General features: G+C 37.5%; 1 protein-coding gene and 1 pseudogene across 3 annotated transcripts; one reads left to right on the forward strand and one right to left on the reverse strand.

Moving 5' to 3' along the window:
* The first annotated feature begins 884 nt into the window (after positions 1-884).
* LOC308556164 (small ribosomal subunit protein eS27 pseudogene) lies at positions 885-1,233 on the forward strand (annotated as a pseudogene). Its single transcript has one exon. The product of its transcript is annotated as a small ribosomal subunit protein eS27 pseudogene (transcript).
* Positions 1,234-1,909: 676 nt separating this feature from the next.
* UBE2B (ubiquitin conjugating enzyme E2 B) lies at positions 1,910-15,880 on the reverse strand. 2 transcript variants are annotated; one of them, XM_081135278.1, is made up of 6 exons: positions 15,685-15,880; positions 13,501-13,581; positions 11,451-11,476; positions 7,189-7,278; positions 4,532-4,620; positions 1,910-3,450 (listed from the first exon to the last, which is right to left on the reverse strand). In XM_081135278.1, exons 1-6 carry the CDS (start codon positions 15,726-15,728, stop codon positions 3,322-3,324), a joined length of 459 nt encoding a protein of 152 aa, XP_080991404.1. In that variant the 5' UTR covers positions 15,729-15,880; the 3' UTR covers positions 1,910-3,321. The 2 variants fall into 2 exon arrangements, with proteins under 2 accessions (XP_080991404.1, XP_080991405.1); XM_081135279.1 differs by having other exon boundaries at positions 4,532-4,593; positions 15,685-15,861.
* Between the last annotated feature and the right edge of the window lie 935 nt (positions 15,881-16,815).

A 16,815-nucleotide genomic window follows, 5' to 3' on the forward strand; every position in this document is an offset into this window, starting at 1 on the left:
TGAATTTCAAGTCCTGCCTGCTACAGTTGCCTTGGCAGGGCCAGACCAAGTGATTTCAAGGGCCATATACGGCCCACGGGCTGGACATTCCCCACCCCTGCTCTAAATCAACAGAAGTATTTTCATAAATTGAGATGAACATTTAAGTTCAGTAGAATTTCTGAAACTAAACGCAATCCCTTAATATCTCTTAAGGGATAGTACAGTTACTGGCTAAATGACCAGACTGCCTGGGTTGAAATCCCAGCTCTATCACTTACTAGCTGGTTGACCTTGACAAAGTTACTTAATCTCCTCGTACCTAGTTTGCTCATCTGATACCTACCTCATAGGATTACTGAATTTGAGATGCAATATGTGTCAGAGTACTTAGAACAGTGCCTTGCAGTTATAGAAGTATTGTTACAAAGGAATTACGTCACAAATGCATGTAAATTTTAACATGAATCCACCTTCATACCTAAGTAAATTAGTTCTAGCCTCTTGCCATATCATTTATAAAATTTGTGTAGAGTTTGAAAGTGTTTTCTGTATGACATAACCTTGTAAATTGAGGGTTTACATGTGGTACTTAACCAAAGAAATAGGAATCTGGCCCTGGCCGGTTTGGCTCAGTGGTTAGAGCGTCAGCCCACGGACTGAAGGATCCCAGGTTCAATTCTGGCCAAAGGCATGTATCTCAGATGCAGGCTCAATCCCCAGCCTGTCAGGGTTCATGCAGGAAGCAGCCAATCGATGTCTCTCTCACATCGATGTTTCTCTCTCTCTCCCCCCCTCCCTTCCACTCTCTCTGAAAAGCAATGGAAAAAATATCCTTGGGTGAGGATTTAAAAAAAACAAAACTCATCTGGCCTTTCTAGCGGTGACAACTTGCCCACTACAACATGCCTCTCGCTAAGGATCTCCTTCTTCCCTCTCCAGAAGAGAAGCGGAAACACAAGAAGCATCTGGTGCAGAGCCCAATTCCTACTTCATGGATGTGACATACTCAAAATGCTAGAAAATCACCACTGTCTTTAGCCAAGCACAAAGGGTAGTTTTGTGTGTTGGCTGCTCCACTGTACTACTGTCCGCCTATAGGAGGGAAAGCAGGGCTTACAAAAGGATGCTCCTTTAGAAGGAAACAACACTTAAAGCACCCCAAATCAAGATGAGTGGGGAACCATCCCAATAAACACATTTTAGTTTAAAAAAGAAAAGAAAGAAAAAAGAATCTGTTCCAAAGCTGAAGGGAAAAACTATGAGGAATAATTCAGAGAATATTCCTAAAAATTTTCTCCAATGGGAATGTGGACTAGGTATAAGCTTTATGCAATGGACTGAATTTAGGGTTAGAGTTGACTCCTTGCAAAATAAGATGGAATTCCCTTATAATTTTCTATCGACACTTGAAATGTTTCAGTTTTAAATAGGGAAAACAGGTTAAGAATAAAAATAGATTTCAAAGCAGTATCAAAATAACATGTAGTGAAATAAGAGGGGAGACTCTCATTGCTGTGTATTTAAGAGTCACTTACTGGAGTAAATGTCTATAAAAGTATTTTAGAACTGAATATAAAAGCATCACACATTTAATATGACCAAGAAATACCTTTAAATAAAGCATCTTTTTTTTTTTTCCTTTGGGCCATAATCCCAGTGAGTGAACTCTCATTTGTTATCAAAGTTCCTAAGATCATACACTTATCCCAAAATTTGCCAATAATTTTTAAAGAAAACCATCAGCACTTATCCTTTTAGGGTTGAACTTTGCTCATTATAAGCTATAGCTATAGCCATCTTAGTTTTCCAAAAGAGAAGAAACCAGTCTTCTACTGAGAAGCTTTGAGCTTACTAAGCTACTACGAGTATAACAAGAAACTCTTGGGGTTACTGAAATAGCTGTTTTAACTACTAGAAAGACTACACAGATGGTTCAACAGAATTTACTTGTATATTTTCCATTGTCTATCCTACTTGAAGGCATAGGATAGCTTTGTATTAGCTTTCTACAACATTGTGTTTTAAATTTATCCAGTAAACTAAGATGCAGTACAACTTTTATACAATTTAGGAGATTAAAAAAAAAAATCTCCACAAAAGAAAGCAACTCAGCAGGCTCTGGTATTAAAACATTTTTCCAGAGTAAACAGATATGCAGTTGTATTGAAAGGCAATTTTCAAATATTTAAATTATACCAAGATTCCTTCCAAGTGTCTGCCTTGCTCATCCAATGCAACCAAATCTTACTCACTGCTAATAATGGGGCATGGATTTTTGGTAAATGTTTATCGTCTTACTTTCCTCATTATCAAAAATCTTTTAAAGTGCTATCAAGTAGCAAAATAAGTTGCATCGGCTCTCTGCTCATTAAAGGTAAAGGTGCTAATTCCTCAAGGTAGAGGTGCAAATTGTGAAATCACAAGAGGTACAGTTTAACAGTAAGTAGAACATGAAGAAACAGTAACAAGGCCTAAGTACAGAGTTGGAACAAACCAGTTTATAACTGCTCAACTGAGACTAAGATAGGTGCATTCAAAATAAAGGCTGAACCTGGCCAATGTGGCTCAGTGGATGAGCATCGTCTCATGCACCAAGAGGTCACTGGTTTGATTCTGGGTCAGGGCACAGGCTTGGTGATCCCCAGTAGGAGGCGTGCAGGAGGCAGCCAACTGATGTTTCTCTCTCATCCATATTTCTCTCTCTCCCTCTCCCTTCCTCTCTCTAAAAATAAAAACACATTAAAAAAAAATCACACATAAAGTTTGAGATTATAAGTGGTGTTTAGAATCAAATTTGAAGAATTTCTTGATAAAATATAAATCTGTTCTTTGAAATTCGAAATAAAGCTATCAACTGACAGAGAGCTAGAGACTTATTAACCCCTCCTACACAGATAAGGAAATAAGTGACAAAGTCTCTTGCACTGAAGTTATGTATTTTAACAGCTTTACATGTAATATTCATATATAAAAAACTTTAAGTGCTTTTCTCCAATTTAAAAATCTAAAGAATTCAAAAATAAGGCATTCAATATTTGAAAAAAGTACAGATTTACAAAATGTGTATATTCTGTCATGAAAACTCCACACCAACATTATACACTTGGAAAAAAATACAAACAGGATATATTACAAATTTATGTAAGCAATAACTTAGTTCACACCATGCAATAAAAAGTACATTAATCAAGATACACAAGCTTTTATAGGTTCTAAACTGAAGGACTTTTTTTTCTGCAGAATCCTTAAAACCGGTGGCACTTAAAATTTGTTAGCCTTTCTACTGAGAGGTAAATTATACACAACAATGATGAAAAAGATTAACAGACCAGTTGTCTATTATGAATCATTCCAGCTTTGTTCAACAATGGCTGAAACTCTTTTCTCATATTCTCGTTTGTTTTCCTGATAAAGTTGTGCTGCCTGGCTATTTGCTGGACTGTTTGGATTTGGTTCATCCAGCAGAGACTAGAAGGAGAGAAAAAAATGAGATTTGCAGAGTTATTCTCTGTATTGACATGGGTCAGATAAAGGAGCACAGAAGTTATACAAAATGGCAGAAATCAATACTCCATATTTTTAGGTCTAAATACTTTTCAGAAATAGCTTGATAAACATTAAGAAGGTTCCTACTGCTAGAGAACTTAAACTTCTAAAACAAATCTCTCTCACTCGCCTTAAGACCTCTAATTTCAAATAAATTGGAAAAGAACATCTTCAGCATAACTAACACATTAAACTAGGAAACAAGCAGTTTGATTTGGTTAATATACAACACCTATAAATAGCTTAGTGAACAACATTTTCCAAAGTTAAGCTCTATTATTGTAGTTACTTGGCACATCTGACTGTAAGTTGGATAGTTAATCTTGTTCTCTTTAATCAATAAAACGTATACATCTAGCAGCAAAGGAATGAAATAGGAAGGTTAAAAACTGTTTATAAGGTGACCCCAATTAAAGCAAAAGTGTGATAGAAAAGCTTTAAAAAGGTCAGAAAACCAAAACGTTACTTCCGCTCCTCTCAAATCCACATAACTAAAACACATCTCACTCCACCCCTCCTCAAAACTGTCATTCAAGGCCAACTGTGAAATATTCTGCCAGAGTGCTTTGGCAAATAGTTACACTACTTTCTTTTTCTGATATAGAATTTCTTAGACAGGGCAACATTCTCAATGCTTCTCTGCACTTGGCAGTTTCTTGAGGTCCCTATGGTTTCTCTAAGCAATCATCTTTATCTGTCCCCAAGATTTTCCATTCTTCTTCAAAACTCCTGGCTACAATTCATGGGCACAAATAATACTTGACCTGTGAGAACATTAACTTACACGTGAACAGGAAAATAACTGTTGTTTTGATCTAAGGTGGTCACCAGTGAAAAAGCAGACCAATTGTCTGAAAATCATGGGTTTTTGTCTGAACTCTGTCACTGGTTACCTGGGTGCTGGGAAGGTTAGTTTGCCCACTTGGTCTTTAGATTACTCCTAAAAGAGCTGACTGGATCCCACAGTCTTGAAAAATTATGATGCATCTTAATACACACTTACCTGAATTGATGTTAAAATAGAAGATACATCGTATGTTGGACTCCATCGATTCTGAAGGATATCTAAACATATGCTACCATCAGCATACACTGCAAAGACAACACTAAAACTGGTTACATATTAACTCTGTAATATCTGTTAAGAGAAATCTACCACATAAACAGAACACTTGGCCCAGAGAAAAGTTTTGAACATCAGGCAGTAACTAAACCTCCTTCTGTCACAGAACCACCAGTCTGAAAACTAAAGTCTCTTATTTTCTATCCTTCATCAGGAGGCTGAGTGAGAGTTACACTTTTTCAAGACACCATATAGCAAATCTGTTTAAATTACCTATTTCTAAATATTCTTAAATAAAGCTCTTGAAATGAAAAGGTTATTTTTTAACAGAGCAATTCCACTCCCAGAAGTTATTCTAAAAAAATGATCACGGACATGCAAAGTTTTATTTACAGATGTTTACTGTAATACTAATTATAAGAGTGAAAAACTGCAAACTACCTTGTGGCCAATAAAGAGGGGACTGGCTAAATGCTACATTCATATAACCAATACCACTACAGCCAACAGAAATTACATACATCTACTCTATGTTAACTAATGTAGAAAAAATACATCTACAATATATTACCTTAACAATTTTCCAAATATTTATATAAGATAATTCCATTATAAAAAATTATATATAAATATTTTTATTTCAGGTATATGCAGTTACAAAAAATTTGTAAAACTAAATGCCAAAATCTAAGTAGTGGATATCTGTAGATAGTAGGATTATGAAGGATCTTATTTTCTTTACCTTTTCTTGTATTTTGTGATTTGATTTTGCACTGAGTATTGCTTCCCTTTTATAATTAAAAGTCAAAATCAAGGTAATTAACATGTTTTAGAAGTCTTTAGAGTAACCCAGATCACTTTACATAAAAAGAGTAATGCAGCTTTTTGGGGGTAGACAAGGCAAATTATACTTAAAATGTTCTAACACTGATTATGGTTATGGTTGCACAACAGAGTGAATATACCAAAATCTCTGAACATATTTTAAATGGGTGAAGAGCATGGTACGTAAATTATATTTCAATAAAGACGTTAAAATAAAAGGAGTAAACCAGGAAGTTAATAAAAAAGTATTGATAGCAGAAAAAAGGAAAACGAAGTTACTAATATTAAAGGACAAAAAATAACCTAATACATTGTTTCCCTATAAATTTGTTAATCCTATATCTATACACATATATCCCCTGCAGATTCTATGTTTATTCTGCCTTAATTTACAGAGCCCCCTTACTACAATTTGGGTTGATTCAATACCAAGTCTAAGCCAGATAAAGCAACAGAGGAATAAATGGTAAGTAACTTGAGAATTTCCCCCAAACAGAAACAAAAAATAAAATTAAACCTGTATTGGACTAAAAAAGGGGGGGAGGGTAGCTGGATAGAAAAAGCAAAAGCAATTAAATCTAGTATTGGAAAGTCACACTGGTTCCAAACACACAAACATACCTCTCTGAGTAGGGAGCTCTATCTGCCTATAGCCCATTCATGCAGTTTGCAATACTAGCCTAGAGAGAACTTCTGAAAATGTTCCTCCTGAAAATAAGCTAACTGATGGGAAGCCACATTTAAAGGAGCAAAAGGTGCCCTAGCCAGTTTGGCTCAGTGGTTAGAGTGTTGGCCCTCAGACCGAAGGGTCCCGGGTTTGATTCCAGCCAGGGGGACATACCTCAGTTGCAGGCTCAATTCCCCAGCCCCAGTAGAGACACGTGAGGGAGACAACCAATCGATGTGTCTCTCGCATATCAACGCCCCCCCCCCCCTCCAGAAGCAATGGAAAAAATATCCTCGGGTGAGGATTAAAAAAATAAAGGAACAAAAGGTTACAAAAAGGAAAGAGAGCTTAAGTATCGTGGATAAGTCTTTCAGATAGTAATTTATATCCAGGAATATAAAATATATTAGAAGGAAATAGCAAAAAGTCGGCAAAGAGCAAATTTAATTACAAAAGGGTCACTCAGCAATCATTTATGACAAATAGTAATAAAAAACTTCTAAAAGTGAAAATAGGAACAAGAAAAACATGTAAAACTGTATTTTAAAAAGCCTTAGAAACACACAAACCTTTGACCAAGTAATGCCACTTCCAAAAACTTATTCTAAAGAAATATTCAGGATTATTTTCAAGAATATTAGAAGTGCTGAAAACCAACAACTAGACACTGATTAGATAAATTATGGGAAATTCAGAACATTCTGTAGCCACTAAGAATGATCTAAGAATACTTAATAAGGGAAAATGTTCATAGTATAAAAAATTACTTAACTTTACACAGAACATACCAATTCTATACAAGCACTTCTTTGTATTTTTTAAAAGCTAAATTGTAAGTGACAAATTCCTTTCAGTATCTTTTACATTTCTACAAATAGATATTACTTTAAAATCAGAGATGATTAAAACAAAAACAAATTTATCTCAAATCTGAAACCTTGGTAAGATTCCAGACAACAGAAACGTGGCTAATACTGACATGGAGGAAACATCTAGAAGTGGGCCCTGAAAGTGTTAAGTATGGGGCAAGACCTAAAAGGAAGGAAACAAGTATTTTTTCCCCTTCCCTCTATCATTTGCAAAGTCTAACAAAATTGCTACTTACCATTTGGATGAAACATTTTGGATAAAAACCTAACAGTTGGTGGTTTATTTGGATATTCTTCAGAAAATTCTATTACTAGTTTAAAAGTACCTAGATAGAAAACAAACCAAAATAATTATAGTAAAGACAAGCAAAACTTTTCAATCTCTTCATCAATCAATTTTCAACACATACTGTTTTTTGTACCACATAAAAATTAACGTGAATTTTGGTTCAGCACATGAAACGTACTAATATATATACTTCTATCTATAGCAGACATAACACACAGCACTGGCAAGCACTTAGGGAACTAATACTTTCACATACTATTGGTGGGAATGATAACTGTAATATTTTTAAAAGGCAATTTGGTCCTACCTATTAAAACTTAAAATGCACGTTTGGAGAAATAGTTTATTATAGCTTAGAAGAAGGGTGGGTGCACAGAGGATTTTGAGAGGGGATGACTACCACATGACAAAGGACTCAGATTGGAGGCTTAGGCACTAATGCGAAAGGTCTGTACTGTCCCACAACAATCCCTTCACTTAAATATGCCAAGAATCAATCGGTAACTGCCTACTATTGTTGGTTATAGACCAACACGGTACATTTTGGTCAGTCTACATTAGTATTTTCTGGTCAATAGAAATATAGGCATTTTTTAAATTATGCATTTGTAACAAAGTAAATCTGTTTATAGTAAGCAAAAAAGTTAAGAACTCTCAACTCCAATTCCACTTCACAGAAATAGTAGCACTATTAGTGGTTTTGGGTTTATCTTTGTAGACTTTTTTGTGTACTCACTATCCAGAGTCCTTTTATTTTGAGGAAATTTACCTCAAAGGTAAGCTGGTTGGAGAGGTCCTCCCTCTAACTATTACCCCTTAGACATACTTATTCCTGTTGAAATCAGTAAGTTTAAACCATTCCAGGTATCTCCACAAGGTTCTTTTCTTATGTCACCAATGCTGTTTAAAATATATATACATATATATGTGTATATATGCCAACTGTAACTGAAAAATAAAATTTAAAAAATAATTTCAACAACTACCCAAACAACAAAAACCCTTAACGTAAATTCTAAGCTCCTGCTCCTGGCTTCAGTTTACTCAGATTAGAGGCATGTATTTAGTATAAAATATCTTGTTGGTCCAGCCGGACGTGGCTCAGGGGTTGAGCATCGACCTAGGATCCAGGAGATCACAGTTCGATTCCTGGTCAGGGCACATGCCTGGGTTGCAGGCTTGATCCCCAGTCGGGGGCATGCAGGAGGCAGCCAATCAATGACTCTCATTATTAATTTTTTCTCTCTCTCCCCCCCTCTCCCTGTAATCAATAAAGATATATTTAAAAAATAATAAAATAAAAATATCTCCTTCACTAGTCATAGATTTGATGTACAAACTCTACCTCTACATTTTGTTTGGAAATTTGGGATTAGGGAGGCCAAAGATATAAGCAAAATCAAAGGTGATATCCATTTCATATTCTGATATATTAATAGAGGTACTACGAAGTGTATAATTAGTGAAGACAAGCTTATACCTAATTATGTATCTTTAAAGTTTACATTCTAATTACAAAAATGTACCATGTAAAAATTTCAGGCAAACACAAATACAAAATGTATTTTTAAGCTCCCCCTCCCCATTTTATGGGGTCTCAGGACCCTTTTACACTCTTACTCCCAACAACCACCCACACCAAGCTTCCAACATGAAGTCACTGAATGTGAAGCTGGAAAAAGTGCATGCAATAACATACATTTTATGGTACCTCCACCAAAAATAAAAAATAATTTCATTTAAAAATATTGGCTCTCTAATAATCAGCTTGCAAAAATTTCCAAAACTTTTAACAATCTGTTCTCACAAATCAGTACAAGCTGCTTCCAGCACACCACTGGCTATAACTATCGATATGTGTTGTATTAAAAATTATAACTCAGAAAACCTTAAAATAACTATAAATTCATTACACATTTACCTAAATAACATTTAATGAAGAAAAACAAAAACAAAACAACTATCTTCTCCCCAAGTTAGTGAGAAATAAAGCATTGTTTTACATTTTTGCAAACCTCTTTAGACTGCCTTAACAGAAGACAGCTGGATTCTCTTAGCTGCTTCTGTATTCAATCTGTTGCAATATGCTGTTTTGGTTGAGGAGCATGAAGAAAATCAGGCATCACAAATTATGTAAATGAAAAAGGAGGAGTATTTTCATAGCTTTTTCAGATAATTAGATATTTTTTGATATTACACCAAAGAAATAGTAGGTTTTTAAAGGTTAGTTGCAACATAGAATCTGAAACCATATAAATAAACCTTTTGCATCACTTACATTTGGAAAATATTGGTTCACTGTTATAATAAATCTTCTAAATGTCACCATATTCCATTATATACCACACACACAAAAATCACAATAGGTAATACCACCTACTGATCTCATCAGAGAAATCTTAAAAGTATTGGGAAGCTGTCATTTTATCAGCAGCAACAAACATTGTCAGCTGTTCTCCTTGGCCTAACAGCTCACTTAGGTCACTTTTGAGAGTATGTCTGCCAAATGCTCAGGCCGAAATAATCAGTTTGTCAGTCATTCTTTCAAGTAAAAACGTTCCATGAAAAAAGCAGTAGTTTAAGTTGCAACTCAAACACCTGCAGAAGTGCTTTTCCTCCAGACAATCATATTTTGGTATATAAAAAAAGTGCTGTACACATACTTCCCACTTCATCACACAGAATATTAAAAAGATGTATACTTGGGTCAGAATTTAATATTAATAATTTCCACTTTTTCATCAAGGTATTTTTTAAGTGAAACTGGCATCTTTAAAATGCAAAAAATACAATGACTATTAGTACACTTAGGTGCCACTGTCTTGATTTGTGCCAAGATGCTGAACTGCTTGAGTCCTGTTTTAGTCACTAATGCTTTTGTAACATCAGAACAAATGTCAATACAGTGAAAAAGGAAAATACAGTAATGTCTTAGTATTGGTATGAAGACAGTTTTGATCACATGGAACCCCTGAAAGGGTCTTAGGGACCTTAAGGGGTTTATGGAACATTCTTGAGAACACCTTGGTACAGGGTTAAAAGCTTAAGTCCTCTATTTAATTCCTAACCCTGACCTAGAGGTAACCACTGATAACAGTGTGGTATATAACCCTTTAACATAACACACACATTTGCATGTATGTACTTAGTAAAAATGTGATATAATATACATTATTCTGTAATGTTGTCATTTGTCCAGATCTACCTTATTCCTTAACAAGTTTATAATATTCCAGAGTCTAGCTATATTTTCATTTGCTAACCATTTCCTCTATTGGTCATTCAGGTTATCTCCTTAAAAATGGCGCTGCATCAATATCTTTGTACAAATATCCCTGCTACATTAATGCTGAAGCTATTTTAATAATTAAAACAAACCTGTTTAACAATTTCTTTTAGAATTGGAAATGTGCTTCCTCTTCTTGTTTTTAAAATGTTTTTGATTTCAGAGGGGGGGGGGGAGAGAGAGAGAGACATCAATGGCTGCCTCCTACACACCCCCTACTGGGAGATTGAGCCCGAAATTCGGGCTTGTGCCCTGACAGGGAATCAAACCAGCAACCTCCTGGTGCATGGGAAGACACTCAACCGAGCTGCACCTACTGGGCTGTTTAACAATTAAAAAAACAAAACACCATGCTATAATTAGGAAAAATCTAATACCTGGTTAAAATCAATTTGAGAAGCTCAATTATAAATAAATATTTGAATTAGTTTTCCATTTCCCTGGCTCTTGGTGAAAATATTGAATTTAAGATGCAAAAGATTATGCAGAATGCTATTTATGGGTGTTGAATGCTAGCTGTATGTGAAACTACTGGCAGCTATATATAAGAACCATTTCAGCTCAACATCCTATCCATAGATAGTGAAGTTTAAAAAAAAGGGACATGATTACCCTCCTGGTATTTACCTCAGGAACACTGTTAGTATGCTACAAAGGTCACTGAAATTTAAACTATTCTCAACACAGGCCCCACCATCTAAGTCATGGTTCCTTAGCCAAACATTAAAGTAACAGAGTAACTGACAACAAAGGTGATCAAGCTGATAAGAGAAGAAAGTCTTGTAAACAATTCTCAGTAGCAGTATTTAGTTTTAATTTGACCTATTAACAAGAGAAAACCGTTTTTAGTAGACACATTGGTGTTAAAATTCCTACTTTAAAAAAGCCTCTGAATGCTATAGAAAACATGGAGAATGACTTACCATCTTCAAAGGGTGTCCCTTCTGGTCTGAAAACAAGAAGATATCTGATTAAAAAAAGTTTTTCATTCTTTCATTCTTTTTCCTGATTTTTCAAGAGTGGAAAGGATAAACTCAAACAGAAAGGGGCTCATTTTGATGATTTGTGGAGTTTTAAAAATATTGTTAACTTAACCCTTTGCGGTCGCTTGTCTATTCTTAGCCACCAAAGCTTTTTTACCGTTCCGGTTGTATGTCTGCTCTCAGCCACCACAGCAAGGAACCGTACAAATCTTAACTCTATTCATTCATGTATCAGTTCATAAATCTTGTTTATCCTTCATAATCTTGCATGTTACATATCACTGCTCTTTCAATGGAAATTAATTCTGACCAGTATGACACCCATGTCCAAATTTAATATGACCGCAAAGGGTTAATACCATCTTAGCCCTACATTTTTATATATGTAAACATAAAAGGTAATTTTTACTTTCTAAGTTTTCCTTTTAGGGAAGCTTTACAAAACAAAACAAAATTGTCGTAATTTTAGCACAAAAATCATTCAGTTCATAAATACTATCCAGTCATCTTTGTAAATGTGTGTATTCTTAAGAGAAAAGGTCCTATTTTAATTTACATCAGTAATGGAAATCAATACCCTTTAAGTACATCACCAAAACAGTGTGTTCCGCTTTTTTTTAAATCCTCACCTAAGGATATGTTCATTGATTTTAGAGAGAGAAGGGAGAAAGAGAAACATCCGTCGGTAGGGCCCTGTATGCTCCTGACCCAGGGATCAGATCCAAAACCTAGGTATGTGCTCTGACTGGGAATCAAACCCTCAACCTTTTGGTGTACAGGACATTCGCTCCAACAAACTGAGCCACTAGGCCAGGGCAGGTGTGTTCTGCTTTCCAACAGTGCAATTTCTCACTCAAACTGGATAGACATAACTGAAGTCATCAAGAAAGCCAGTTTCTTTTGCTCAAATCTTTTCCCTGCCTCCACACCTCAATTTCATTTTTCCCAAAGCAACAGCATGAAGCTTAACTATTACTTGTAAGGCATATTCAGGATGTCAAAGAAGCACATTAACAGCCTGAATTTAATATAATCACTTTAGAATATGCTCACTTTTCCACTAGTCTTTGAGGTAGACTCTCATAACTAATTCAGAGGGAACTCAGAATTGTTTATGAAAGTATTCTCCTTTAAAGTTTTAGTGCAAAATACTTTCAAGTCTGGGAAAAATAAACAAAAAAGTCATAAGGAAATTTTATATTAAAAAGCATATATGCAATATGTATGTAAAATGTAAGACTGCTTCTCAAAGATGCCATTCAATTACAGGCATATCTCATTTTATTGTGCTTCACTTTATTGCACTTCACAGACGTTGCCTTTTTTTTTATGAATTGAAAACAAGGCCCACCACCAGCCAAAAATAAAAAAATAAAAAATAAATAGCCTGGCCAGCATGGCTCAGCGGTTGAGCATCAAACTGTGATCCAAGAGATTGCGGTTCAATTCATGGTCTACGCGCATGCCCAGGTTTCGGACTAAATCCCCAGTAGGGGTGTGTGCAGGAGGCAGCCGATCAATGACTCTCTCATCATTGATGTATCTCTCTCTTCCTCCCTCTGAAATCAATAAAGACATATTTAAAAATAAATAGTATCTCTGAGGTATGCCTGAATTTCATATTGGGCTATGAAACATTTTTCATTTAAATTCTTGCCATAGTATATGTTCTCAGTATTTTTGGTTCCTAGCTTTTTTACAGTTCTAAAACAATACAAGCATAAACACTTGCTTGGTACATTTTGTACAAAATAATTTATCTCTTCTCCTTTAGTGTCAAATGGTATTTTTTATCAAGTAAAACCCAAAGTTCTTAAAATAAAAATCATACGTATTAACACCAAAATGCAAATAAATTTTATGTAACCACTAAAACTTTTATGGGAATGTTTTTTCTAATTTACCTTGCAGTTTCTCAGCCTCTTTTCCCAGTTGCCCGTTTTTTCTTAAATATCATCAAACCTATCAGCTGTTTTATCTTTCAACTCACCCAAATATAACTGCATTCCACTGCATGATGTTGTTTTCAGATGGTGCGCCACTGACACCCACAGGTGGGTCCTCTTGCAATCTAGAAATCCGTAGTAATTTTAAAAGTTGAACATATGGGCCACTAAAAAGGCCAAATAGAACACCTATAAACTCTATACTATCTACTTTGAGACACAAATGAAATCCATTTCCTTGTTCTTGTGCTGAGCAGGAATAAAGCATGTGACACACACACACAAAAATCAACCAGGTATATATACTTATTAGATGCCTCTCCAAGTTACCTTAAAATTCCCAAGGGCTTGGGAGTATCCCTCTTCAAATACGATCAAGGTTAAGTAAGGTATCTTTCAAGAACTAATGTATATAGTCTGCCTTCAACCAAAAATAAATAAAGACCTCAAGTGCAAAAAATATTTTTACACAACCATCAATTTTGCTGCTGAGTCCTAACTACTGCTACTTGTGCAACATGGCCACCAAACTTCCTCCCCCTTAAAACAAAAAAAACCCTCCGTGTAACCACTATAGGACTGAAAACACTTTTTTCAATTTGATTAGGAAAGTCGTTTCAGGCAGGAGAGTTACTTTATCCCATTTGCTTCAATTAGCAATGGCTTTTAAAGTAATCAAAGATTCAGTTTGGTTTTCCATCAGTTCCCATTTTAAAGGCTCTGCATGAACACTCAATCTCTCACAAATCAGGAGACTCAATACAAAGCTATCTTCCAACATTTGTTAGTCAAATTCTTGTAACCAGAAGACCCTTGGAAAACTACCAAAGGTACCATGTGTTCAATTCAGAAGCAGAGAATCGCAGCAAGAAATCAGGGTAACTGAACACGAACTGGAAGTTTTATTATTTGAATTTCACTCATCGGAATTTCAGCGCATTTGAAATCTAATGTCAAGCTTTAGAAGATGACTTTTACATGAATGAAACAGGGCACCTCCTTTCAAAAACTCAGTAAAAAACCGCTATTTTTATAGCTCTCTATATGTATATATGCAGTGATTACCATGTGCTATGATACTTTTAAGTAAGTCCACATAAAAACGGTTCTTTTTAGTCAACCTCAAGAAAACTGGGCCATGAACAGAAGCCTGACAGAAATTATGCTGCCTGACGCCCACCCAAGTTAACTGGCTAAGCAGCTACAAATATATTCAATAATAAATTGGTCGAAGCTCGAAACAATGGCTTCCAAATGTCTAACCTACGATTTTATAATCGCGAAGTTGAGAGGTTACTTCCTGAGCGGCTAATCTAAGTTTTTATACTAGATATTTCGTCTCAATCTGGGCAAGTCTGCTCAAAAAAAACACAGAGGATCGCAAAACTAAGTTTTCTGTTACTCCCCCCAGCCCAGTACCTCCAAGTAAAAGGTAAACAACTGAAAAATAGTCACTTCCTCCTCTCCAACCCCCTCACCTCCTAACAAAACCCTGTTTTACAAAAGGAGGCCCAGGGAGTATCAGGTTAGCGCCAGCGTCAGGGAAGGCATTTTCCAGACTCCGGAGACTATACATAGGGAGGGCTTTCTCCACCAGGCCACGGAGCGGAGTTCCAGAAGGTACTGGCAGCCAGAGTTGCCAGCTTGAGTCCCCGGTCTCGAAGCCAGTTCTCAAGGTCCTTTCAGGCGGGAGGGGGAGAGTCGGGTTTCGCAGGATGGGTTAACCACCTCCGGACCTCGCGCGGCAGACCCCACCCTCACTGCAGAAAGGGGGGGGGGGTGCTCTTCGCCTCAACCCTGCCCCTCCGGGACCGCAGGGCCATCGAACAAAGCTGAGTGGCCGAATAAGCGAGGAAAAAGCTTCTGCAAGGGCTCGCTTTCGGGGTTGAGGGAAAGGGCACCGCAGGGGGCTGGGGGGTAAGGTTTCAACGGTAGGGCGACGCGACACGTCAGGCAGCTGGCCCAGTCGGGCAAAGGAGTATCCTAGGAGCCCACAGCCATTTTTTTTTTTTTACTTTCGGGGGGTAGGGCTATCTAAATTTCTTACGACGGAGTGAGAAAACAAGGATGAGGGAGTGCGAACCGGGGTTAGAACTGGCCTTCCGTCGCTCCCGCGGGGCCCACGGCCGGCCCTCGGAGGACCCGGGGGAAGGTGCCCCGGTTCCCCACCCTGTAGGCCCGTAGCTCTGCAGAGGAGCCGTCGTCCAGGCGAAGATGAAGGGCCTTACCGCTTGAAATCCCGCATGAGTCTCCTCCGGGCGGGGGTCGACATGCTCCCCAGCTGCCCCGCGATCCGTCTGAAAGAAAAGAGTCCCGCGCAGCCCCCCCACCCCCCGGCGCGGCGGCCGAATCACTGCGGGTCACCGCCACCGAGGCTGCACAAACAACCCTGCAATGACGTCTCCCTCCGCCGCCTCCAGATCCCTCCGCCCTCCGCCAGTACCACAGCGCGAGGGGTGGAGGAAAGTGGGAAGGGACATCTGAGAGTTTCTGCGGGAGCCTTTCAGCAACGTCCTATCCATTTGGGCTACTGAACTTAATTATAAAATTATTTTATGTGTTAGGACAAGATATTGTGGGTTAAGAGGCACCAAAACCGAAATTTAATCTTGTTGCGTCCCCTTTCACTAGGTTAGGTCCGACCGAGTGGGGAGAGGGCAACGCGAACCGGGATTGAGATTTCAGGCAAAGGAGGTGGGGTGACGTAAGGTCACGTGACTACCGGCGGCGTTGTCAACAATCCACCCCTGAGGGGGAGGTGGCGAAGTATCTAGAACCACGTGCCCCTATGACGCGATTAGAGCTGATGCTGTGAGAGCGTCCCCTGGATCTGAGTCTCAGCCAGGTATATGAAGCAGGTAGTTAAGTTGACCGGATGGGCACACACCTTTATTAGTTTTACAAACATGTGGTCCCGTGAACAGTGAGGGCAATCGGAGAGGAAGAGGCTGTGGGAAGCAAAGCATGTTTTGCTTCTTAAGTCTTTAAAACCGAGCTAAAAATTATTCGGATTTAAAATCCCCTCTGGTTGCTTCAATGGCTTATCAAATCTGGTACATAAGGAAGAGTGTTGGGACCACCATTTTTTCTATTAAGTGAGGTATTGAATACTAAGGCCCATACAAAGTAAGTGCTTTAGGGGCACCGAATAGCCTGTATGTGCATTGCAGTGGTATTGGAAATTATGGGCAAAGATAAAAGAATGGTGTAGATTGTACAAGGTGTGTTCACACTCCCTATGGAATTACAAACTTTCCTTTTCTCTTATGGATCTGCTCTCATTTGAGGATTTGTGTCAGAATACATGGATTTGGCTACAATGGGGTACTGTTGTCTTTGTCAAGAAATGTAGGGATGAG

Source organism: Miniopterus schreibersii (genome assembly GCF_964146895.1).
Source record: "Miniopterus schreibersii genome assembly, chromosome: 4".
NCBI lineage: Eukaryota > Metazoa > Chordata > Mammalia > Chiroptera > Miniopteridae > Miniopterus > Miniopterus schreibersii.

What these genes read in the sequence shown, in the direction of transcription:
- UBE2B (XM_081135278.1), bottom strand. Translation starts at nt 15,728, where the DNA reads ATGTCGACCCCCGCCCGGAGGAGACTCATGCGGGATTTCAAGCG. An exon ending in CTCATGCGGGATTTCAAGCG is followed by an intron (nt 13,582 to 15,684) that starts GTAAGGCCCTTC and finishes ACGGATTTCTAG; the next exon opens with ATTGCAAGAGGACCCACCTG. An exon ending in AGGGACACCCTTTGAAGATG is followed by an intron (nt 7,279 to 11,450) that starts GTAAGTCATTCT and finishes TTTTCTATCTAG; the next exon opens with GTACTTTTAAACTAGTAATA.